Source organism: Tursiops truncatus, chromosome 20 (genome assembly GCF_011762595.2).
Source record: "Tursiops truncatus isolate mTurTru1 chromosome 20, mTurTru1.mat.Y, whole genome shotgun sequence".
NCBI lineage: Eukaryota > Metazoa > Chordata > Mammalia > Artiodactyla > Delphinidae > Tursiops > Tursiops truncatus.
Genome location: NC_047053.1, coordinates 12,517,846 through 12,544,711, shown reverse-complemented (window position 1 = coordinate 12,544,711; position 26,866 = coordinate 12,517,846). Strand labels below are relative to the sequence as shown.

The following is a 26,866-nucleotide window of genomic DNA, read 5'->3' as shown; positions in this document are numbered from 1 at the left end:
TAGAAACAACCCAAATGTTCATCAACAGGTAACTAGATAAACAAAACTGTAGTATAGCCGTTAAGACAGAATACTATTCAGTAATACAAAGTAATGAAATACTGATACATATAACAACATGAATAAATCTCAGAAACACTACACTGAGCAAAAGCAGCCAGACACAGAAGAGTACACAATGTACGATTCCATTTATATGAAACTCTAGAAAAGACACATCCAATGTATGGTGACAGAAAGTGGATCAGTGGTTTCCTGGGGCCAGGGGTAGGGATAGAGATCAACTGGGATGGGCACAAAGAGAACTTCTTGGGATGATAGAAACGTTCTGTATCTTGACTGTGATGATGACTAGTTACCTGGGTATATAAATTGGCCAAACTCATTGAAATGCACACTCAAAATGGGTACATTGTAGTGTATGTAAACTTGACCTCAATAGAATTGACTTTAAAAAAATAGGATGGTATTACGTAACTGTCAATGGACTCAATGCTCATAATAGCCTCAAAGAGAAAACAACTCAAATGTCCACAAACAGAAGAATGGATAAACTGCAATAAATGAATAAAATGTAGTACTGTAGCAATGCAAAATGAATGAACTACAAACTACACACATTGACAGGGACAGATTCACAAACATTACCTGGAACAAAATAAGCCAGAGAGAAAAGAATATAAATAATATTATTAGCATGATTTCATTTACATGCAAGCAAAAGCAAACTATGTTCTGTTTAGAGGTATATACAATACTTAGATGATAACACTATAAAGAAAAGCTAAGGAATTAATTCCACAAGTCAGGATGATGGCTCCTGCAAGGGCGAGAGGGAACTACATGAGGATGAAAAACACAGGGAACAGTTCTGAGGTACTGACAATATTTTATTTCTTAACCTAGGTGCTGGCTGTATGTGCATTCACTTTATTGTTCTTTCAAATATTTTATACTTTCATACCCTTTTCAGTATGAATGACATACCCACCTTCCCTTCAGGCCAAAAAGAGAATCACAGTCTCATTTAAGAATGAAATGTGAGGGCTTCCCTGGTGGCGCAGTGGTTGAGAGTCCGCCTGCCGATGCAGGGGACACGGGTTCGTGCCCTGGTCCGGGAAGATCCCACGTGCCACGGAGCGGCTGGGCCCATGAGCCATGGCCGTTGAGCCTGCGTGTCCGGAGCCTGTGCTCCGCAACGGGAGAGGCCACAACAGTGAGAGGCCGAAAAAAAAAAAAAAAAAAAAAGAACGGCATGTGAAAAACCTCTTTTCAAAAAGCAAGGCGGATACTGGAAAAGATGGTGAAAATAAGAAACAATGTTCCTTAAAAGTACTTTTTTATTTTAAAGAGACACTACATAACCCAAGCAAGAGAAAGATTCAACACTTCTTTTACCAACTGGTCATGAAAAATGCTTTCCATTGTGAGGGGAGAGTGCCCTCACCTATGACAGTGGTAAACATGGACCCCAGACAACCCTGATTTGCTCAAACCACGTCCTTCTGCCAGCTTATTACCTGTGGCTCCACTTGAGCTTCAAGCAACTTGGGGGAATTCTGACTCCCTCAACTCCCTCACTTCTACTTCTGTTCCTCTTCTCAGATCAGACTCAAGGATCACTTTCTTCATCAAAGAACAGCAGCTGCTCAGATTGTGGGGGGAGAGGGGACGCAGGGTGGGATTCCTTGCTTTGTTTAGCTGTCTCAATTAGGTCCAAAGAAATTTTCGTGTGCCTTCTCATACAGAAGGCTTGACCCTTGAGGTGTAATTTACTAGCTGTGCAACCTTGCTTAAGTTACTCAACTTTTCTGGTATATTTCTCACCACCTATGGAATAGGACACAAAATATCTGTCCCACCTGTCTCAGAGGGCTGATGGGAGAAATCAAATGAGAATACAAATGTAGCAACTATAAAATGTCATCAGGTATTATCACAGTGTTGTTCTGTTGTTGTCATTACTGGCGACTACCTCTGAAAGCTACAATTCTTCCCCAGATCAACATTTAGTTGGTTAGGGTCCAAAGTACAACTTACTCCCCCTAACCCCCATCCCCAGAACCTACTCATTTCCCCTGTGTATTCAACAAATAGCACACATCTGGCCCGCGCCCTCCGTAAATTTAGAATTTTACTCCTCAGGAAAAGCTTAAAGAGTGTTCAGAAAAGGGAGCTGGAAGTCCTGCTGCCAGCATCAACCCTAACCCCTAATAATGTTTCCCTTTCAGAATAAGTCCATTCAGGAGGAAAAAAAAATCAAATTGAGAAGCTATAAAATGGCAACAGAGATGAGGTTTCTAGCCCACGTTAATGACCAGGCCACGATCGGATACTGCACTTCTGCACTGCAAGGCAAAGCAGCCATGGACACCAAACCACACAATCACCTTGGGGCAAAACCAGAAATCATTTCGTCAGCCGACATGGTAAGAGGCTTAATTTCATTGATATGAGTGAATTTTCTCATTTCTTTAGCTTTTCACAACTGCTTCTCCTCCCTCAGCCTAAAGTAATGGATTCATTCTGAAAACAGCAAGGACCCTGGAATTCAGAATAGGGAAGATAGGAAGATCCCTTGACAAACTCACTTCCTTAACTTTTTCTTCTTTTCCAGGGAATGTGGAGGGAAGAAGTCCGTGCTAAGCAGCCTGTTGATAGTTCTATCTCCCCCAGAGGGATAGAGGGCATGGCTAAGGGATGCACCCTCCCCTGGCCTGCCTCCTAAAGCCTTGCCTCTTCTGACCTCTGAATCTATTTCTCACATAATTTGTCGGCCAAGCTGGCTGTTTCTTCGTTTATTTGCTCTAAACTGAGCAGTCCTGAAAACGAAGGTCAGGCAGTGCTGATTACCTGTAGAAATCTACCCACACAGATCCTTGAGGAGAAGAGTCCAAGGGCTTCTACCACCAGAGATAGACAAGGTGGAAGGAGAGGGGCGGTTTACACAGCTAAACTCAAGCCTAACCCTTTATGAAAGGTGGATTTCCTGTACAACTGTTCTGACAAGCAGAGGATTAGGCACTTCATATATTCTGCTTGGGTAAGAGACTCAGACAGAAGTGAATTGCCACAGAGGAGCAAATTGCTTTACTAAAGGTCTCTAAGGTGGTTGTATGCCACAGACAAAGACATTTTGGTTGTGAATTGAACTTCTCAACCGGAGTCAACCTGCATACACAACCACAGCATGAAGGTGTGTGGTTCCCATCTCAAGCATCCCACACACTGGGGTTAAGCTCTATCCGTCCCATATTAACAGCTGCGATTCTCTATCCCTCTGGAGGCATGCATGTGGCACTCCCTCCTACCACCTCCTGCAATTCAGGGTTACTAACAAACCATAAGAGCAAGCATAAATGATAAAGAAAGGAATGCCAGCCTAGCCCTGCCTCAATCCCAGGCTCTAAATGTTCCCTAAGAACAGGGAGCACAAGCAGTGTCTCTTGGGTGCCCTCTTGCTGCCACCGGGGCTTTTCTGCAAGGCTGCAGTGGAGGCTTACTCTATGAACTGGTAGGGGAGGAAAAAGAGGAGGAAAAAGAGGGGGAAAAAGAGGGGGAAAAAGAGGGGGCCAGGGCACAGAAAAAGGAAGTTATTCCAGTGGTGGCCAATGAATAACATCCAGTGATTTATAGGAAGTATAATCCAATAATACAGTAAAATAAAACAGTGTGTGCCTGAGATGGTTTTGATTCCAGGAATTATAAAACATATTTTTTAAAAAGACAGAGACAGAGACAGAGAGAGAGAGAGAGAGAGAGAGAGAGAGAGAGAGAGAGAGAGCGCGCGCAAGAGGGGGAGAGAAAAAGAGGGGGAAAAAAAGGGGGCCATATTGGAGCAAATTGGGCACAGATGGGGGTGCAATGGGGTTTCAGTGATGCCCTACCACAAATGTTGCTTCAATTTATTCCTCTTCAAGAAACTAGAGTTTTATTTCCTTAAATTACAGAATTTTTTAAAAAATTAAAATTCTTAGAGTGCTTGTGGTTGAGATCAACCATTCCCCCTCCAGCACCACATCAGCCAATCAGATGGCTACTGAAGTGTTAAATGCTGAGGCACATGGAGAAGGCCCCGTTTCTCCCTTCAGGAATGCTGCAGAGAGATCACCTAGTGTGACATCACTCTGGGAACCACCTATCTCACCACCCCCCATCACTCACCAAAGGGTAATTTTGGACAAAGGCCAGGAAGGAAACACACTGTTCAATCAGGGCTGGCCTGCCCAGAACCTGGCCTTCCTCATCCATGCATTCAATGAATCCTTAATGAGTGCCTAAGAAATACCAGGCACCATGCTATTGGCCCCAAACACCCCTCAAATTTATCTGTCCCCAACCACTTCAGTGTAGGTATTAGGATTCTAGACTCTCTGTAGTCCCACTGAAGTAGGCTTTTTGCATAGGGCCCATATGAGGGGAGGAGATAAAGGTATCCCCACCAATAGCCCTGAACTTGTGAGTTTTAAGATCACTGCTGAGACCTGAAAGTTTAGTTGGTTAAATGATGTGGCAAAACTCATTTTCCCTTATTGGAAGGGGGACAAATCTCACAACCTCTGCCTCCCTGAGCTCCAGGAAAAACCATAACCTAGAAAAGGGGAAAGATGCCTGTCATTCACCACCATCTAGGTTTTTCCCCTCCGTTTGGCTTGTGAGGTGTCCAAAGCTTTATAACAGTTCTATGTCTCTTGACCCCAAGGAAAGCACATTTGAAAAGTAATCACACTGAAGTGTTAGTAACGGTATCATTTCCACCCTGGACTATTGGTATTTTGAAAAGAGGGCTTATACAAGGGTAGCATCAAACACACACAAAAAAGAATCAGAGGCATCAGCAAAGGATGTACTTTTTAGTAAGGACGTCCCTGTTGCCCTCCTTAAGTACCACATCTACAGGGAAGGGTCAGGCACAGATTGAGAGGATTCTGACTGCTTTGGGGGGCCACAGATCACCGCTGTTTCAGGCTGGAACGTTCCTTCTCCACAGAGTCCAGGAACTGACATATGCAAACACCCACCCAGAAGGACACGTCCAAGAAGGAACGGAAAGAAAAATGATGGCCCAGATGTTCTGTAACTTGCAGTGACTGCCAAATCACCACAGACCCCAAGCACCTGGGAGGGCCAGGCAGCAGCAGGCCCTTGCTTCCTGGTTTCAGACAGCCAGGGTCCCGCGGCTGGGTGGCGACTCTGACAGCAAGCAGACTGGCCTGGAGAGAAGCCTTCAGAAGGGCACCGGCTGACGGGACTTGGGGGCTGAACACTCAGGGCTGATTTATCACTTCCTTACTCATAAAAATGTGATTCAAACTGCTGCTGATTAGTGAAGGATTTAAATCTTTACCCTCTCCCCAACCCCCTTCCCTCTCCACCCCCGGCACAGATGCTGCTGCTCAGCCACAACACCCCCTTCTTGCCACTGTCCGTGCAAGCACAGCACAGGGGCCCAGAGAAGATGACTCATGTGCTGGGAAATGGAAAAGCGCATCTTCCCACCAGCCAGCTCTGCTGAGTGCTCCGCTCACCCCTCTCCCAATGGCAGCCCACACAGTGGGGTCTGGACGGCCGCCTCAGCTGCACACCGGGGACTTGGCAGCACGTCCACAGAGCGCTCTGTCCTGGCTGAGTGTTATATCCTGTGGCCCAGGCTGTTTTCCCTGAAACACCCTGGGAGCTTCTGACCACCTCAGCTCATACTCCTCTCGGCCCCAGCTGCCCCAGGGAGGTGAGCGCCAGGACAAAGCCAGAACCAGTGGTAGGGTCTCACGCACAGGCTGCGACATGTCCTTCCTGGCTATCAGGTCCTCATTATGACCGACCATGGAAAAGAGTCCTAGAAAAAGTACCCTGGCCTCAAAAGGGGAACCACTTACTTCCTTCTTTCTCTGTTCTCACCATCTCACCTTCCTTTCACCCATATTTTCTTAACTTTTACTTTACAACAGCTCCAGGAAAAGGACTCACTGGTGGCCTATGAAAGGGCCAACGTATTTCTTTCCATGGAGCAGAAGTTACTGACAACAGATGCTCCACAGGCAAGAGCTGCGGGGTCTTTACATCCCCACCTCCAGGTCACTCGATGCAGGAACAGGGCCTTGGCAGAGGCTGCAGCCCTGTGACAGGCAGCTTGCTGTTGTTAGAGGGAGGCAGGAAAGTGAAGAGGAAGGCACCTCGGGAGGCCCCATTCCCTGAGTCCAGTGAGCTTCCCACTTGGTAGCCCAACCAGCGGAGTAACGATGAAGGCATCAATCTCCCTCCCCTCTGGACTGACGGCCTCATCACACTTTACAAACTTTATTTCCTCATTCCTGGAAACCTCCACTGCCCCTCAGGACTGCATGCTTCCTCAGAACTGTTCTTGGGAATAGTTAGCCAAGTTCAAAATGGCACCTAAGCCTCTGCATCTCACCTTCTTCCGGGAATTCTAAATGCTGCAGCAGGCAGCGTGAAAGCAGAAAACCCTTTAGGATTCAGATGTGATTGAAAACCCAGGCAAACTAGCGGAGGACCTTGCAGAGTCCCAGGAGGAGCCAAGTTTCAAGGGAAAGTGCAGAATACCCACTCATCAGGGGAGAACACCCCCCTGCAGCAGGCTGAAGCATAACCTAAATACAAACGGGAAGGGAAACAAATCAACTTCGGAGTGAGAGAAATCACTAAGAAAAGGTGCGATGAAAGAACTAGCGATCCTCTGTCTAGAAACACCAGGTCTGTTTTACAACGGACTCTCCATAGGGTAATTCCCGCTTCTTGGCATTTCAGATGATAAGCTTCCAGCCCTGAGACCAGACACTCTCTGCCAGTGCTCTGAAATGATTCTTTGGCAGCAAGGACCAAGTCTCCTTTGCAAACAAAACACACAAAATAATGTCACCTCCATGCTACAGATTTCCATCAAGTCAAACCCCATCATCTTTACCTCAGTGGGGTGGAGGAAAGGGAAGGGGAGGGGAGGGATCCGGTAACATCCTTCAACTGTGACCTGGTCATCAGAACATTTAAAAATCCTGCCAACCAGCACCACCCCCCATTTCTCCTACCCCAGCCCCCACCTCATGTTAAAAACACCCCAGTGTTCAGAAAAGCATTTCGGAATGCACACTAGTACATTTGCCAAATTCTGGGCCTGGTGATTTTTGTGCTTCCAGATTTGAGTCACCAAAGCTCATCGATTCTCTGTTCTTACTCCCTGGCAGACTCCCACAAGGGATATCCCATAGGGAACTAGACTTTTCCATATTGAACAAACAGGGTACATGAGTCCAGAAACAGCTATTCCCAATCCCTGCCAAGCGTATGGTCTCTGCAATGAAACATTTCAGCAATGCCTCCCCCCCTGGGAGAGGCTCTGGGTCTGCAGCCTCCAAGAGGCCTTGCTGCTGCCTTTAGCATGGCCAGATGTGCAACAGCATCTCTGGGTTTGCAAATTAAGCTCTATACCCATGATTCCCTCCAACCATCCCACCCAAGCACTAGAGAGTCACACAGGTTTCAGAGAGTAAATTAAAGATCTGAACGGCAACGGGGGAAAAGGGGGTGTGTGTGTGTGTGTTTTGGGGGGACTGTGTAGTGGTATGGTAGCATAGGAAAGAAGCCAGATTAATCTTTATCTGTCTAGATAAAGAAACTGGACATTCCTTACCTTTCAGTTGGGAGTTGTGTACAGCAAACATGTTGATGGTCATAAGCTGCAGCATGCGGGTACTTCCAATAGGAGAGGGACTACGCTGCAGCAACACCTGGAACTCCTTGAGGACCTTCTCAGCCACTGCGGGGAATGTCTCCATCCTACAAATACAGCCAGCCCATCAGTGAGGCACATCCCCAAGAGAACTCGGTGTACACACACACACACACACACACACACACACACACACTCATTTTTTCTCTCTCTCTCTCTCTCTCTCTCTCTCTTCTCTCTCTCTCTCTCTCCGCGCCCACCCTCCCGGAAAAGCAGATGGCTAACGCCTAGGACATTTCTTTGCTACTTTCACAAACCTTCCTAGCACCCTAAGGTTGTGAACAAATTTAAGAGAAAGAAGTTCAGAGTTTAGAGATGGAAATAACTCAATTTTTGGATAAATCGCCATGAGTTTTCATGCTTTGGTATGCTATTTCCTAACCTCTGGCAATAACTGGATTCAAGTTGAAATCAAAGTTTCTCTCTGAAACAATCAGTTTTTCTAAATAGTGAACAAATTTCCTTTAAGCTCTAAGACTGGCATATTCCCCAAACTCTCTGCTATGAAAACCATATTCTATGAAGAGGTACGTGAATCTAAAGATTCTTCACTCAAAGCTTTACTTCAGAAAACCAGACGCAGTTCTGCGGCCGTCTACTTAGGGACTCTCACACTAATCGCTCCACCTAAGGATCCCAAATCTCCCCTGGAAGAATCCCTCGACCTAGGGCCCTGATGATCTGTTTCGGTCTTTCCTGTGTTGCTGTCCTCCTCCCTCTCACAAGCCTCTGCTCATCAGGGTCTGTATGTTTTCAGGCCAGTGGAAATATAATGCCCTGGCCAACTGCCACTCCCAATACAGGAAGAGCCTGTAATGTAGGGAGGTAGAAATCTAGCCAGTGACCCAGGGCTCCTAAAGAGAGGTCATTCAAACCAATGCCTGCCAAAAGTGGCCACAAACAGTGGTGCATGCCTGGAGCTCCTCTGGCAACAGGAACAAGCCACAGCTGAAGTCCTCAGAAATAAAAAGCAAATTTGAACTTGGTGCTAGAGAGAGAAACCAGGCACACGGGCCTTAGGGCCATGCCGAACAATTCGTGGTCAGCAGAGTATCTTTTATCCATCCTCAACGCCCCCCCACCCTCAAAAACAAACAAACTGCTTGTGATACCCTGTGGGGTGGGGTGAGGGAGAGCTCCAGCCTGGATTAATAAATAGCTTCTGGAAAGCCACAGGGAAGGGAATCCTCCTCAAAAGATACAAAACCGTTTCAAGTCCTAGGGAAAGGTGCTTCTACTCTCACCTGAACCTTTCCCCGCTGAGGAGTACCTTCCTCAGGTCAGAAAACTCCAGAGCTTTCTGGCCTCCTGGCAATCTTCATTCCTTGCCCTTGGAGGCAACTCCTATGACTTACCTCCTAGTACCCAGAAGTCATGCCACAGTTATGGGTCAATTACAGTTTATACTCCAGTGCCCTTCTCTGCTGAGCTGCCCTCATTTTCATTGGCACAAAACATGCCAGGCTTTCTTCCCCCCACATGCCATTTCAAATGCCACTGCCACCACCCAACAACAACAACAAAACAACCGAAACACACTCTTTCACCCCCCCTCTAAAATATTTCAGAACCATTAAAACTCTTGGTCAGTTTGGAATGGCAGAGAGTGATATGTTTGAGGCTGGACTGGATCCATTTTTCCCCATGGGCTATAACAAAGGTTTCATTTTAAATCTTGACACTGTGCAGCACTCTTTCTGGTGGAGGTGGGGAGGGGGGCTAGCACTTCTCGTTACGAGAATAGCAGAGTTCACTCTGCTTGAAAAGCAGCCACACTGGGCAAGTTTCAGAGCCATGTGTCTCCGTGTTGAAAGGCGGTAGAGAGCCAGCACAGAACGACATGACAGAAGTGTCACGTGGGACAGTCTTGCTTCGAGGCTGTGTCTGAGGAAGCCTCTTCCCTGGATGGGAATTGAAACAGATCCATTAACACTCCCTAGGTCAGAATGAAGTCTCAAAAGAGCACCAGGCCAAATGTCCACATCTTCTTTTTTTCGAAAGTTTAAAAAAAAAAAAATCCCCCGTTCGCCTTTCAACTAGTTCAACATGATTAAAACAGAAGAAAAAAAAAAAATCAAATGCATAAGTTAGAGTAACTTCAATTCTGAGATATGAGGAAAGATGGCATTCTCAGACAAAAATCAGTTTTGTTAGGCCACAACTGAAGGACACACAGATAAAAGATTCTTCCTCAGAGCTCAATAACAGCGTTTCTGGTGCCCAGTTTCGTAACCAAAATGATGTCTGTTTTTGGCCTCAAGTTACCTGTAAGTAGTTTTCTTTCTTTCTCTTCCCTCCACCCCATATTGCAGAACGAAAATTATACCAAAACTGAGATAATGACAGTATACAATTTGTTTAGGAAAAAACCCACAAAATAAAATTATGGTTTTTATGGCTACATGTGTAAGTATGTAAATATAGTAAAAAGGTCTGGAAGAATACATAACCTGATGTCCGGCATTATCTCTTTGGAAGGCACAGGGGTTGGGGGAGAGTTGAAAGAAATTTTAGAAAAGAATGTTATACTTTTATAAGGAGATTTTATACATTACTTATGTAATAATTGTAAAAGTTTTAGGCAAGAAGCAGCAGCAGTAGTAGCAGCAGAGGAAGAGGAGAGAAAGCATAAAAAAACGGCAATTTATAACAGCCAAAAACTGGAAGCATCCTAAAACGCCCAACAACAGCCGATGATGAAAACGGCACATCCATACAACTGAATTCTATTTTTTAAAAGCTGTATTAGATTTTTTAATCATGTGGGAGAAAGTCCAACATATATTAAATGTGGACAGTTTTAAAGTAGTTTAACGCGATCCCTTTTTATACATATTTGTAAAAAATAAATAAGAAAATGTGTGTGCGTGATGTATAGAAAAGAAGATAAAATATACACCAAGTGTTAGTGGTAGATAGTCATCTCTGGATAGTGAGAATAATTTTTTATTTCTTCTTGTTGCTGGGTTTTCTAAATATTTTACAATAAGTACTGTATATAGTAAAAAGATTTCCCCTACAATGAATACTTCTGGCTTTTGTATATAATACATTTATAATTTTAAAAAAAATCAAGACACAAACATTATATTCTTAACAATTCAGAGTCCAAAATAAACATGAGCCTTTGAATTCCAAGAGATCTTGAAGCTGTGCAAATAGCATGACTCGGCAAGCAAGTAAAAACTAAAGTGGTAACTGCAACCTAGGCTATAATGGGAAGCAAAATTATTCTGTTTGTCACAAATCAAAAGTCTACAGGCTGCCGGCTTCCCGACCTCTCTCAGAGGAGTCTGAGCACAGGTCTGATCTGCCTCTCCCGGGGAAAGCCAGTGTCTGTCAGGAGCCACACGGCACCCTGACCTATTCCCCTTCCTGAGCCTGAGAGGATTCCGGCCCCATCCTTTAAAGCTGCAGAAGGTACGGTCACTTTCAGGATACTGGCTGGCTAAAGTGACTGCTTTCTGAAGTGATCTCCAGAGATACCTTGTCTCATTTGAATGGCAGTTTCAAGAAACCAGTCTTTCAGACAATACTGGGACCTAGACCCGTGAGTGACTCAGATAGTGACTAACGGGGCAGGACCCAACCTCTCATATGCTGGGGAACACAGCTGGGCCAGACAACATTCTCTGCAGAAAAGAATCAGGCTCCCTAACTTTTCTTAACATCTTAATTTTTAAAAACTGAACAAGATAGGAGCGAACCAGTAGCAAAAAACAAAACAAAACAACTAAGCCGTATGACAGGGTAACAATGAGGGGAAAAAAAATCATAGTGCTACAGAACATAAGGACTGGAACAGACCTTGGAGATCATCTATTTAAACTACTGATAAGGAAACCAGAGCCCACAGAGGCTCTGACTTGTTCCCTCTCGAGGTCTTAGAACTAGTCAGCGGAGAAAAACAAACTCTCTTTGGCACTTGATTCCATCTAACACTCCGCACCTCTTTTTCGCTGGTTGCTGAGAGGAAGGAGACCAGCGTGGCACACATTAGGCCCTCAAGCATACGCGGATGCAACGGAGAACACGGGGCACGGACAAGACGAAGACTGGGAGAGCCACGGGGGGCTTTTCTCAGCAGGCAGGCGGGACAGTGGATGTGTCTTCAGCTGCTCCCCATTACAATCTCCTCACTCTTAATTCGTTTTCAACGCCTCCCACATTTCACATCTTCTTGGTAATTAGGCAGCAGTCCATGTTGTTGTGTGTGGCTCGGGCTCATTGCTTTTCTAGTCTTACAGACTTCTATACTTCTTTTTTTCCAATAGAAAAATTATTGCTGTTTCTGCCTTCCAGAATAAATATGGGGCTCAATTCTCTTTTTACCTCTAGGAGAGCACAAGAGGAATACTCACCGAGGGGCTGGGGTGCCTAGAATTTACATATATTTTCCTCATATGAACACTACGACGCTCACTGTTCATGAAGGTGCAACTAGACTGGCCTTATCTTTTTGCCAACAGAATATGTTATATGCAGGAATGGAAGAGATCTTGAAAAATAATCTGGACCACAGCAAACCACCTCTGACAAATGAGATAATCTATTCGCTCGCAAAGGCTTCCAGAGAAGAAAATTCCTGAACGTCTTCCCTCTGTGAAATCTTCTTACACCTAACCCAAACCTCTCCAGCTGCAACATAAGCCTATTTTATTTTTCTCTTGCTGTCATCCAAAAGAAGTCAAAACTATTTGGTTACGACCCTAATATTTAAACACAGTTAGGGTACCCCCAACAGCTGTCTCCAAATAAAACTTTTTTTACCTTTTTTTTTTTTTTTTTTTGCAGTACGCGGGCCTCTCACTCTTGTGGCCTCTCCCGCTGTGGAGCACAGGCTCCGGACGCGCAGGCTCAGCGGCCATGGCTCACGGGCCCAGCCGCTCCGCGGCATGTGGGATCTTCCCAGACCAGGGCACGAACCCGCGTCCCCTGCATCGGCAGGCGAACTCTCAACCACTGCGCTACCAGGGAAGCCCTACCTTATTTTTTTTAAAGATTAATTTGTCCTCTCAGAAATCAATTTCTAGCTTTTTAATCATTATTGTGATCCTTTCTCAAACTTCCTTCAAAATATCTAAATATGAGAGTTTTAAAAAGGGGAAAAAATAAGGTTCTAACTAATGCTTAACCTGATTTAAAAAAATATATATATATGTGTGTGTGTGTGTGTGTGTGTGTATATATATGTATATGTATATATATAAGTATGTGTGTGTGAGATATATATATGTGTATATATATATATATATATATATATACACACACACACACACACACATATATCTCCTAAACATTCGTATACTCTGGACCAAGATTTATAACTTTTTTAGTCCCAAGAGTCTCTAACAGAGCTAAGAAATACCTAGGGCAGTGGTTCTCAACCAGGAGCAATTTTGCACTGCGGGGAACATTTGGCAATGTCTAGAGACATTTTTAATTGTCATAACTGGGGGTGAAGAGAAGGAATGCTACTGGCATGTAGTGGGTAGAAGCCTGGGATGCTGTTAAACAGCCTACACAGGACAGCCCCTACAACAAAGAATTATAAGGTTCAAAATATTAACAGTACAGAGGTTGAGAAATCCTGACTTAGAGCAAACATGAGGTACATAAAGAGTTAAAGAACAAACACAGGAAAAGGAAAAAAGGAGAAAATACTGACTAGAAAGGTAGTAAGGGGAAAAAAAGATTTTTTAAATGAGAATTTTAAAAGAAATAAAGAGATAAGGAACCATAGCACCTACTTTAAGTGCAGTACAGTGGTATTTCTCATATGATGCGCTACTTTATGAAATAATATCTTCTTATTATAAGATAATAACCCTGCAACTGCACCTTTACATTACTCACTACTGACTGGCCTACGACGACCCATAGAATACTAGATCCTGCTCTCCAGTCTTTCACAATCTACCCATTTCTTGTAATAATTCACTTATTCCTACAACAAATATTTACTGAGCACCTACTACATGCCAGGCACTAGGGATACAACAGTCTTAAGCAAAAACTCCTGCCAGAGTAGAGCTGACGTGGGGGTGGGGTGAGGGGCTGCTACTGATGCACCTAGTTTACTTTGCTGAGTAAATCACTTCACACTTATTTCTGCTAGTAGAGATGCATCTATTGGCACTACTCCAAGTTTCCCAAGTCATTTCAAAATCAAGACTATAGCCATCCCTGTCACTCTTGCCCAGGCTGATGACAAATGAATACGTAAAAGGTACAGTGTCTAGTTCACCATCCACAAACAGTGTTTCTTCAAGCAGGACAAAGCTTTTCAGCTTCTCCCACTAAGGAAACCTTCTAGAGCATTACAGATACACTTACAAGGTTATGACAGAAAGTGAAAGGGAGGGGCTTCCCTGGTGGCACAGTGGTTAAGAATCTGCCTGCCAATACAGGGTACATGGGTTCGAGCCCTGGTCCGGGAAGATCCCACATGCTGTGGAGCAACTAAGCCCATGCGCCACAACTACTGAGCCTGCACTCTAGAGCCTGCGAGCCATGACTACTGAGCCCACGCGCCACAAGTACTGAAACCCGCATGCCTAGAGCCCATGCTCTGCAACAAGAGAAGCCACTGCAATGAGAAGCCCACGCACCGCAACAAAGAATAGCTCCTGCTGACCACAACTAGAGAAAGCCCGCACGCAGCAACAAAGACCCAACACAGCCAAAAAAATAAATTAAAATCTTAAGAAAAAGAAAGTGAAAGGCAAACACTGACAACAACTGGGGGAACTATAATCCAAAGCAAATCACCTCAAAGGGTAGTTCACAATAAAACCTCCAACTCAGAAAATATTAAAATGCAGAGACGACCTGAGGGCACTGCCACCCGTTCCTCTCCTGGAATAACGAGGCACTCAGCACAGGGGCACCAGCTTTACACAGTGAGGAGAAACTCGGATCCACCAAAGGGATACTCAAAACCTGATCTCTTCCCAGAGGCTTAATGGATTAAGTAACAGGGTCTCACCCACACCACCTTCCCTGAGACTTATATGGAAATCCGTGGTGAATGGTGAAACCAAAGAGAAGTCTTAGCATTTACTGAGGTCAGCAATATGGTGCAGGAAACTGAGCACAGGAGGAAGGGGTATGGTTCGAAGGAAGAGAAAATGTTGGAAGAAAGAAATTACTGTCCACTAATTTTCAAGGGAAAATTAGTGGATAGTATTTTCCCCCAAGGAGGACCCCTGGCAGCTGCACCCAGGGACTAAGCATGACTTCCTTGCGGAGCTCACTAGGGGCTGAGCCGGAAGGCAGAGGAAAGAGAAACCCAGAGGGATTGGGGTGGGGGCTGGGAAAAGATTGTGGTTAAAAGGGGGCTTTAGTAAAGGTAGGGAAGGGGGAGCCAGAGGGATGGAGAGTAATATTTCCCAAACTTCATGAGCACAGTAGGAGAATGAGTGAAGGGAAGAGGAGAGAAGGTGGAGGCCCCTAAGAATTCACACCCTGTGCCCTCAGTTACAAACACAGTCTAGTTGCTAACAATATTAAATTCCAAAATGACTTGTAATGTAGGAAAATAAAATAAACATCCTGCACACTTACCCAATCCGGGTAAACAGCTTCCCATGGGCATGGAGAAAACTGAGGATGAACCTTTTGTTCAGCTGCATGGGAAAAAGAGAGAGGAGAAAACAATTAAACTTTCCCCAGTTTCCTGTTACTGAACAGAGTCCCTAGTGACACAATAACCTGGCCAGGGTCTAAGGGGTGGGCACTAGGGATGGGAACCAAATGAACATGCCCAAACTCTCACACAGACCCAGGGCCCATGCCCAACAGCTGCTGCTCAGCTGAGCCAAGATGACAGCAGGCTCGGTGAACGGACAGCACCCCCTGCTGGCAGTAGTGTCTGTGTGCAGGGAGCGAAGCACTGAATTCCAACTAAGCTGGGTAGATGGCTGTCACCCTCTGCCATCTAGAAGTCACTCTGTCCCCATAACGACGGAAATGAAACACTGACAAGTACAGGACTGGGATGATGATGATCTTGGATAAGTCCCTTCTCCTTCTTACGAGTTGTTTTTCTACCTACCCAAAAAACAGAACTCTTCTTTGGTAACCAAGGGTAAGGTAATCCCACCACTAACTAGCTTATCAAATTGTACTTCTCCAGCTTTGAAAATAAAAGTTCAAACCTTTCCTTTTTTTTTTTTTTCTTTTATTTGAAAGAAAAACTGAAAGCTGGGGTTATGTGAAATCCTCTGGCTTTTAAATGTTGGCTACTAAAGAAAAAAATTTAAACATTAGGCAAGCCAAAAGCACACGTTTGCCAGCCACATCTGGCTCACACAGCCATGAGCTACCGAGTTTTCAATCTCAGTTCAAGGTTCTAGAAAATCTACTTCTATCAAAATTTAGGGGATACATTCCTCTAAGCAAAACAAGGCAGGGAAAAAAAATTCAACTCCAAAGAAAGTGGAAATAATCTAAAGACCAACCCCTGTCATCGTCCCTGGTCTCCTGGAAGCAATATGCTCAGGGCCCTGTAGCCTGACAGGGAAGACGGATAAAGGATTTTGATCTCAAGGTGGTGGTTAGGGCAAGGAACAGTCCAGCATCCTGGATGCTCTGCCCAAGAGGAAAATACTCTTCTGGTTTATACCCTTGCAAAACAGAAAACCAGTCAAATTGTGGCAGTTCCACCAATTTCACAAGGAAGCTGGGTGTGAGGAAAGGAGGGCATTCTCGCCTCCCCGATGACTTCAACCACAAACTGCAAACAATCTTCAGTCTTTATATTTGCTTCAACAAATTACACTTAATCAGCAATACCAGACAAAACTCTGATTTCTGTAGTTAAAAAGGATACTTCATGGAATGTAACCTGTCTCTACAGTGAGGTGAGTCAGGGCAGGGGACACTGGGTTCCATGAACAGAAGGGAAAGATGAGGACCTGCCACAAAATAAATGGCCGAGGGCTCCGCCACTGTTAGTGGCAAGGCCTGGGCTAGAATGCAAAGGAAGGTGGTGAAAAACTTACCCCTCAAACCTCTGCCACTTACCTGCTGTGGGGTCTCAGGCAACTGATCTAACCTCCCAAAGTTTTTCTTTCTACGCAGTGGAGATAACAGTACCCATACATTAAGGGACTGGTGCATGAGATAAGGCAACTAAAAGCACATACTCGGCATCTGTAAACACTCAAGTGTCAGCTGAACATTCTCTCCCAATGAATGGTAGAGTGAGGGGTAAAATGTTAACAACTGGAGAATCCAGGTGAAGGATATACAAGAGTTCCCTGTATTATTCTTGCAACTTTTCTATGGGTATAAAATTATTTCAAAATAAAAAGGTAAAAATATATATTCTCTCTCTATTCTTGTTTTAACTCAACTGTCCCTTTTTCCAGCTGCCAATCATAAACTGGTTAACTCATCCATAACTGGTTCTATTTATACATACAGGATACTTTGGTAGAAACAGAACGATATTAACCCATCTCGTTCAAGCCAATTACTATCCCCCAAGCCGCAAGACAGCTCAGAAATTCAAGCAACTTAAACCAGTGGATGACAGAACTTGAACCCAGGTCTCCGATTCCAAAACAGTTCTCCTCCCCTTAAACTGCCATCTATCTCAGGAAGAGAACAGGTGAGCTTATTCATGAAGGGCCAATGAGGGGGGAAGAGCAACTAAAAAGAGCAGTTCAGTTTCACCTTTAAGTTTTCCCTACCCATTAGGTAGGAAACAGTGTGTAACTCACAATGCCTCCTGGAACAAAAGGAGTGCACCGTGAGGTTTTTTAATGCTGGCGTTTTTTAATGCTGGCATTCTAGCTATACTTCCCAAAGATCCTTCTCTCAGGGTAGTAGATGAAGCCTACTTAATTACCTGACTTCACACCTGCCATTATCATATTTTAACTATATCTAGTAGACAGTGGATTTCAGTGCATTGTTTTTCAACTAGTGATAGTGAAGGGAATCTTAGCAAACTTTGTCAAACTATACACACATTCTCTCTGACCTTGGTTAATGAGAACCACTGCTTTATTTTTAGTCTGAAAGTACCTGTTACCCTAAATATAGTTTCTCTTTATCTGTCACCAACATTTTGAGTAGGAAAGGAGCTAAAATGTAGATACATTCTAGAGAGAGGTAAAGCATGTTATACTGAGGAAGTAGATTTGTTACACATTGATCAAAATGGGACTAAGCACTATCGTAAATTAATAACACGAAGTCAGCAAGTGCTGCGGCAGAGCTTTTGGAAAACCTAACTGATACCAAGCCCACAAAAGGAAGGTCTTAGCCTGAGCTTCCTCCCTCTCCAACACATCACCATGGATTGGCTCCATGTTTGGAGCTTTTTGATTCTCAACAATACACTCAGATGGTCTCACTCAGGTAGAGAAAGAACTGTTTTTCCGCATATGGTGAGACTATCTGTCTCCAGATCGTCCTCGTGCAATTACATACTGTTCACCAGAAACTAAAAATGCTTCTTGGGTGTAGCCCTAAGAGACAGTGTTAGAATTATTAAAGGGCTCCTGGCTCTCTGGTTTAAGTCTTAAGGGACTCTTGGGCCTTTTGTACCATCTAAAAGCAAGGACCCAAAGAGACACTAATGGCAATAGTTGCATGGGTAGGTCTCTGGACACTCACAACAAAGTCTGTCCTTCCATTAACTATGGGGTTATGAGTAAAATGGTTTGGGTTGTTGCTCAACTGTAAAATGGAATTTCTACCACTGACGGTACCTAACTCAGAGCTGAAAGGATAAAACGAAGTCATACAAATTAAAGCATTTTGAGGAATAAATGTCTTATGCAAGCCCCGGTTATTACTACTCAGAACTGCCTAAGTGCTTTATGGACTGTGTAGCAAGGAAAGAGAAAGCAGCTCCTCAGAGGCAGCAAGACATCACCAGAGGAGAGGATTCTGAAATATGCCCAATTTTAATTCTTAATAGTTGTTCCTGCTTCTAAAAAGTTGTGTGGAAAACTGAATTTCTGAAAAGTGAAGCATTTTAAGGACGGTAGGAGGAATTAAGAGGAATTCCTCAGTATTAAGAGGACTTCCGGCATGCGTCTTTAAAGCGTTTTGGGGAACAAACTATCATTCTCTAATTTATTCATCTGGGATGTCTCTACTTTTATATACCAAGTACTAAAAAAAAAAAACAACTTTGTTGTGTTTTAAAAGGGGGCTCTATCCCCTTAGATATGAGACAACATAGGTGAAGACCAAATTTCAATGGTACCTGTTAGAAAATGTCCAGGACTTTCAGAGCCTGCCATCAAAGCCCAGTTATCTCCCTAAAGCACTGAGATCACAGGTGGAAAAGAATGTGAGCACAGAGGTGAAGCTGCCCACCTTCATCCCTGTGCTCCCCGGACAGGCACAATCAAGAGCAGACCAACAAGACAGGGTCCCCAGAGCCAAAGAACTTGTAGCCCAAGAATAAAAGATAAATAACACACCAACGTGCCAACTCCCCATTTATGTTCCAAAACCTAAGACAAGGCCTTCTGACTATGAAGGTGCCAGGAGGGACTGTGCTTCCCTTACTGTCACTATCCCTCAGCCAGGAAAAGTCTGTGGCAGGGAGATCTAAGGAGATGATAGGGAAAGTGAGGAAGGAGGGCCCGGCACACAAAACATGGAAGCCTTCCGGTTAAGTCAGCAGTACAATCCTCATATAGCAGGAATAAAAACTGCTCATTAGAACTTTCAGTATTCCTCTTTCCAGGATATAGATAAATAAAAATGCACAGGCAAGTCAAGTAGCAAGACTCAAATGCCTTGTAGGGAGACAAAGCAAATCACAAAAATCCATCTTCGAATCCCAAAGAGCCACACTGAGGCTGCGGTAGAGCAGGTACGGTGATTACTCTTCACCTTCAGTTTCTTCACCCCTGAACTGTTCTGGGCAGGACCACAGCTCAATTAGCTCTAATTAAGCCCAAGTTCCATGCAGAGCTGTCCTACTTAGATGGCTGGATCTGAGCCATGTGAATTCAAGTGTAAAATGTGCCTCTTAAAACCAATGCACCCCTTGAAACAACAGCTCTCACTCTCACACTGCAGCTTAGTGCTGCCTCAACAAAGTCTTACATTAAAGCAATTTACTTGCTATTACTTCATTATCTCTCCTACTTAAAGCCAGCAAACTGGAGGGAAATTGGGCTAAATGTCAAATCACCAGTCAGCTCCGGAAAACCCAGCCAGCAAGCAGAGGGACAGCTGAGCTTAGAGTACCGGGCTGGCTCTCAGGAGGAAAACTGGCACTAGGTCTAAAGAAAAGAAAGAACCACGCATTTGTGACTATTCTGTATTTATCGCTCCTTTGTTTACTGTGGGGGAGGGAGTAGTACGGAATAATATGAACAAAGACCACTGATCTGGGTTCAAGACCTGGGTTCAAATTTTGGTTATGCCATTTATTTTCTATATAACTATCGACAAATCACGTCAACTTTCTAAGGCTGTTTCTTCAACTATAAAACAAGAAGGCAGGGTGAGATCAATATCGGTGATTCTATAACCCTGAGTGTGTTGCATCACAAGAAGAGCGTCTGTAAAAAATATAGATGCCCCAGTCCTTCAGAATCAGAATCCTCAGGGAGGGGAGAAGGGGACTGCGAATCAGCATCTTTAAAAGGTCTCCAGGTAATTCTGAAAGACAGCTAGATCTGGGAATCCCTGGGCTAGATCACGCGTCAGCAAATTATGGCCGAAGGGTTTTTTAGTGTGGCCCATGAGCTAAGAATGGCTCTTATATTTTTTAACAGTTGAAAAAAATGGAAAGAATTTTTCATGACGCATGAAAACTATATGAAATTTAAATGTCAGGGTCCACAAATAGAGTTCTATTGAAACACAGCCATACTTGTTTGTTTCATATTGTCTGTGGCTGCTTTCCCCCTACAAAGGCAGAGCTGAGCAGCTGTAGCTGAGAGTGTGCCCAAAAGCCTAAAATACTATCTGGCCCTTTACAGAAAAAGGATGCTGAGCCTTAATCTCACCTATAACACTGGGGTCTCAAAAAAATGTTTGTACCTGCACAACACTTCCGGGCTACCACACACATACTGGAAACAGCAATGAATCTCATAGGCTGTTTAATAGCAAGCCCCGCCTCTCTGGATGTTCTGACACCTACCCTCCCACCTATCACCTCAGGGGAATCACCAATCCACAGTGTTCCTTCCAATTCTAAAAGCCCACAAATGAACAGTTCTAACTAAATCTAATCTTTCTTACCAGCTTCTGGGCAAACACCATCCTATTCTATGTTATCACAAAATACACCAAATGCCAAAAGACTGCTGAACTCAAACACCCCAAAGGCTACAGAGAAATATAAATGGGGCTCTCAAGGTTTCCACCTTGGAAGCCACTATGGGGTGGAAACACAACACACCCAAGCCCAATCAATATTTCACTTAGGTCAGAGGGCCCCAGGACTTTTCAAGGGAAAGTAAATTCAACCTGTGCTGTGTGGTCTGACAATCTACAGCTCAGAAGTGCCACCAGCTTAGCATCTCAAGGTATACAGAGAAAGAGAGAAAGTTCAGCCAAATGGCGACACTGTTACTCTGACTGAGTTACTTTCTGAATGACTCTTGTTTCTGACTCATCTCTCTCAGAGCCTGGGAACTCTCATGCCCATCCACCCAAAATATGGGGGAGATGGGACACCTTTGCAACTGCACAAAGTGGGAGAGAAGAGGACAGGGCTGAAGCTCCCACTTGGTGAAGAGTTGGGCACCAGAAAATAGTTTTCCAAAGGCACATACACAAGCTCAAACCCTCTTTTAAATGAATGGATCAAGAGAGCGCCGATGATGGTGAGGTCCTTTTCACACTGTGTCCACCCATTCATGTACTCATTCAACAAAAACTTACTTGCCATCTTCTAGGGACATGACACTGTGCATGAATTATGAACAAGGCAGAGATAATGCCTCCTCTGTGGTTGACACAATTATAAAGTACCATGATTGGCGAAGGATGGGATGCTGTGTATTTCCACAGCAGGAGCATCAGAGATCTCAGAGGAAAAGAGGTAAAGAGTCATGCCTATGTTTCATAAGCACAGGGGACAGCATGTGTGATGGTCCCAAGAGTAGAACGTTGTAGACTGGCATGGCCAGCTGAGTGATTCTACAAGAGGGAGGCTAAAGAAATAGGCTGGGCCAAGTTGTAGATGTCCTTGTTAAAGAGTCTGATCTTAATCAAAGCCACTGAAGGGTTTTGAGCAGGGAAGTGACATGAGCAAACCTCCATTTTTAAAAGGACATTCTGACAACTGTTTAGAAATTTTAGTTGTTTCTTTTTTTTCTGGTTGGGTGGAGGGAGTGCGGAGTGAAATGTTTACAGGCCAGGAGACCAGTTAAGAAGCTGCTGCAATCATCCATTGGCAATAGAGACAGAGAAAAGAGGGAAGACAAAGAAAACCATCATTTCACGCTCAATCAATCATGATCCCTTGTCCCTAACTCCCAATAGTTCTAGTTCTAAGTAACTCAATTTACAGAGACCAGCAGTGGCCCAGAACCAAGCAGAAGTCTTTAGAATCACACAGAAGTCTTACGCAAACTAAGTGAAACACTGATTTCATTTTCAGAAATAATTTGGATATTCTTACCTTATTTCCTTTCAATAATATTTTTAAACAGCCTAGCATAGTGTCTGGTACTTAATACATATTCAGTAAGTGACTGTTGAAGAATCTATTAAAATATATAGATTTGAGGGGCTTCCCTGGTGGCACAGTGGTTAAGAATCCGCCTGCCAATGTAGGAGACACAGGTTTGAGCCCTGGTCCGGGAAGATCCCACATGCCGCGGAGCAACTAAGCCCGTGCGCCACAACTACTGGGCCTGCACTCTAGAGCCCACGAGCCACAACTACTGAAGCCCGCGCGCCTAGAGCCTGTGCTCCGCAACAAGAGAAGCCACTGCAATGAGAAGCCCATGCACCGCAACAAAGAGTAGCCCCCGCTCGCTCCAACTAGAGAAAGCCCGTGTGTAGCAACAAAGACCCAATGCAGCCAAAAATACATTTAAAAAAATAAATAAATAAAATATATAGTTTTGATAGTAGTAAGACAGATTATCCAGGTAATACACAGAAAAAACTCACAAGAAAAACAGTACAGTACTAATACTAATACTAATGCTGAAGGGAAATAGCACACTCACCACTATTTATGAGAATTTAAATATTTCTCTTTCTGGAGGATAATTTGGCAAAACCCAAAAGTACTCAAAGGAAAAGAGAGTACTGGGCTTCCCTGGTGGCACAGTGGTTAAGAATCTGCCTGCCAATGCAGGGTACACAGGTTCAAGCCCTGGTCCGGGAAGATCCCACATGCCCGTGCACCACAACTACTGAGCCTGTGCTCCATGAGCCACAACTACTGAGCCCTCCCACGTGCTGCAACTACTGAAGCCCGTGTGCCTACAGCCTGTGCTCTGCAACAAGAGAAGCCACTGCAATATGAGAAGCCTGCGCACCGCAACGAAGAGTAGCCCCCGCTCGCCGCAACTAGAGAAAGCCCACGCGCAGCAATGAAGACCCAACGCAGACAAAAATAAATAAATAACATTTTAAAAAAAGAAAAGAAGAGAAAACAGAGTACTATCGAGATTTAAGGATTTTGATCCTGAGTAACAGCAGCTCCATCTGCTACATTCCAGCTCAAGAGACTGGACAAGAAGAGACCACAGCTAACATCAGAATACAAGACAAAGTCCTTACAATGGCCTACAAGAGTCCTGTGTAATAATCATTCTCCACTCCTGCGGCTTCCTGATACTTGAATATGCTAAGCACATTCCCACTCAGGGGGCATGGGGCAGGGGGCGTGGGGGGGGCGGTATTTTCTCTCTAGCCCAGTGGTTCCCAACCTTTACGATTCGTGGGAATTACCTCTGAATCTTTAAAAAATACGGACGCCTGACTTCTATCTCCAGATATTCTGATTTAATTGGCGTGGAGGTGAAACCTGGGCATCATGATTTTTAAAAGCTTCCCAGATGATAGTACTGTACCAAAGTTTGAGAACGACTGCTCTAATTTACACTGTTTTTATAGCACTTATCACCAATTTTTACACACACGCCATGACAGCAAGGACTTTGTGGATTTCATTCACCACAGCCAGAGACTCCTAGAGGGTAACCGATAAATACTTGAACAAATAGCCTTTCTAGCCTGGTCTCTGGCTGCTCCTCCTGCCTCCACTCTTGCTGATACAGCCCACCCTTCAGCAACAAACAATTATTTGTGATGCCCTAAATTCACCATGTTCTTCCTGCTGCTATGGCCAATCTCCATCTAATGCCTTCTCATGCACTCCTTTTTATATCTAATAAAGCCCTTCTTTTCCTTGCTTAAGACCCTCCTCCCAACCTCCAGGCTGAGCTTGACACCTTATCCTCCAGACTCAGAGACTATTTCACATGCCTCTGTGATACTGGGTATCATGGTACATCTTTATTATATACACACATCTGTCTTTATATGAGCTCTGTCCATAAAATTTTTCCATGATGATGGAAATGTTTCTTATCTTCACTGACCAATACAGTAGCCATCAGCCACAGGTGAGTAATGAGTGTTTGAAAGGTGGCTACGGTGACTGAGGAACTGAACTTTTAATTTTATTTCATTTTAATTAAATAGCCCCATATAGCTAGTGGCTACCACACCGGTCAGCACAGCTCCAGGCTTATGTCCTTTAGTGAATGATTCGTTTCTATATACCAGGACACAGGAATTAGCAATAGTGAGGGACAGCTGATTGAAGAGATGGATGGATATGCGTTTGCCCCAAAGATTATAATACCCATACTTTTATAATTTCTGGCTTTGCCATATGATCGGAGCAAAAGACACATCCTGAACCACAAATAAGGCTCAGCCAATGGGAGCAAAGAATTGGAAGAACCTATTCTACTCTTCTGCCCAGATGTATAATCCACATAGTGTGGAAGTGTGGCCTCACACCTGATTTTAACTATTGGACTGCACCTTTCAGAAGCTTGGGGGCAGCTCCCGACTAAGGACAGGTTGAATTTACAGAGCTGGCTCTGTGCTTTAGGAGTTAAAAGTACCCCAACCTACAAAGACAGAACTCAGACACCGAGAGCTCAAGGTTTCCCAGCTGAGCAAAACAAGTGTGTCATACTCAACCACCTTAGTAACAGTCAAAACTTCTCCAGCACCTTCTCTGTGTAAGGCACATTTCTAAGCACTTTATGACTATTAGCCCATTTAACCTCACAACAATCCTGTGAAGTAAGTACTACTATTATTTCTATGTTACAGATGAGAAAACTGAGCACAGAGAGGTTAAGTGACCAGCCCGAGTCTGGTTCCAGAGTCTGAGCTCTTAATCTTCCACCTTTAAAAGGGGCAACTTTTTTGGCAGAACCAAGAATCACACTGAGGATGTTTATAAAGGCCAAAAGCTAAAGCAACCCCAAGCAAAAACCTACCAATGGCTCCAGCTATCATTCACTGAAAGACCACTAGGCCAAAGCAACCGAGAACTCTTGCAGATTAAGGGAAGTAGACACTTCCAGTCCAGATCATACCATGAAAGTCGGTGGAAGCACTTAACAACGGCACTCTAGGATAATGCCAGCCAGAAGAGAGAAAAAGGAAAAGTGGGAAAAGTGAATAAAAGCTTGTTCTCCATAGCAGTAAAACGCCAGTAATAAAACTAGTAAAATAAAAACCCTAATATTTTTCTAGATAAATCCACAACCCGCCTGTCTAAGAAGGGGTTCTTCAAGTATCAAAGCATGTATGTGCATTTGCACACTATCATCAAGGGACTGTGCATGGTCCAGAAAAAATATCAGAAAACATACCCTCCTGCCTACCCACCTACCACGATACAGGAACACCCCTGAATATCTCAGGAAAGGGAGGAGTAAGAACTAATCTAAGAACCCAGAGAAGAACGAAGCTTCAGTTTAAGAAAGATGTGGTCACAAAGAAGGTTTCACAAACCACTCTACTGTGGGCACCAAAAAGCAAATAACCAGCATTACAGGGCGCTCTGACAACCTCATGTGAGCTTCAGATTTAAGCAAGGCACCAAATAAGGGAAGGATTCTGGAGCATCAACTCCTAGGAAAAGTGTTTCAAGTTAAAAATGGTTATTCAGGTTTGGATGTGAACTTCTGTATCTGTTCTTTATCAACAGAGGCACCTCTACCTCACTGGCAGCTAGCAGTAGAAAGGGAAGAAAATGGTTGGAATAAAAATGGGTTACACATAGATGACAAAATGAGCTGACGCAGCCTGGCGTTTACCTGGACACCAAAGACAAGGCTATAAACATGCAACACAGAACTTGCAGGATCCCACATCCCAGCTGGACCCAAGCATCGCCAAGGAGCAGGCTGGCCATGATGTCACTTTTCCCCCAACAGCCAGAGTTCAACATTAAGGCCAAAAACCACAGCACTTTTGGTGAGAGACTCAGTTTCACTGTGACTGGAGGAAGGCCCGCTTCCACCTAGTTTTCTGTCAGTCATATCCTTTTTGTGCTGGTTCCCAGACTCAAAATATCTAGTTGAAAAGGCACGGCAAACACCTTCAAATTCCTTGTATTTGATCCAATTCTCCTCTTCATTTTCCTTATCTTCTCTCAACAATGAAAATCAATCTTAGGCACACCAGAAAGCAGGTAAATCATGAACATTAACTTCTTCCTAACTTATTTACAGTGCTTTATCCCTTCCACTGTTACTATGAAATGTATAGGGAAAATGTGAGTTTAGAGTTGAAAGAGAAGCACGAAAATGACGAGTCAAACACCAATTACGCCGGGGCTTCCCTGGTGGTGCAGTGGTTAAGAATCCACCTGCTAATGCAGGGGACACGGGTTTGATCCCTGGTCCGGGAAGATCCCATACGCCATGGAGCAACTAAGCCCATGCGCCACAACTACTGAGCCTGTGCTCTAGAGCCCCCAAGCCACAACTACTGAGCGCACGTGCCACAACTACTGAAGCCCGCGCACCTTGAGCACGTGCTCCGCAGCCAGAGAAGCCACTGCAATGAGAAGTCCGCACACTGCAACGAAGCGTAGCCCCCGCTCGCCGCAACTAGAGAAAGCCCACGTGCGGCAAT

General features: G+C 44.3%; 1 protein-coding gene across 7 annotated transcripts in view; it reads right to left on the bottom strand.

Moving 5' to 3' along the window:
- The window catches only part of SMG6 (SMG6 nonsense mediated mRNA decay factor), a 235,208-nt gene that overhangs the window by 169,965 nt on the left and 38,377 nt on the right, over positions 1 to 26,866 (bottom strand). For all 7 annotated transcript variants that reach the window (XR_004523957.2, XM_033848080.2, XM_073797406.1 and 4 more), the window contains 2 exons: positions 15,311 to 15,372; positions 7,646 to 7,791 (listed from right to left, as the gene is read on the bottom strand). Coding sequence is in view for 6 of the 7 variants with exons in the window: in XM_033848080.2 (XP_033703971.1) it covers positions 7,646 to 7,791; positions 15,311 to 15,372 (208 nt within the window). In the remaining variant the exon portion in view is untranslated. The remainder of the gene's footprint in view (positions 1 to 7,645; positions 7,792 to 15,310; positions 15,373 to 26,866) is intronic.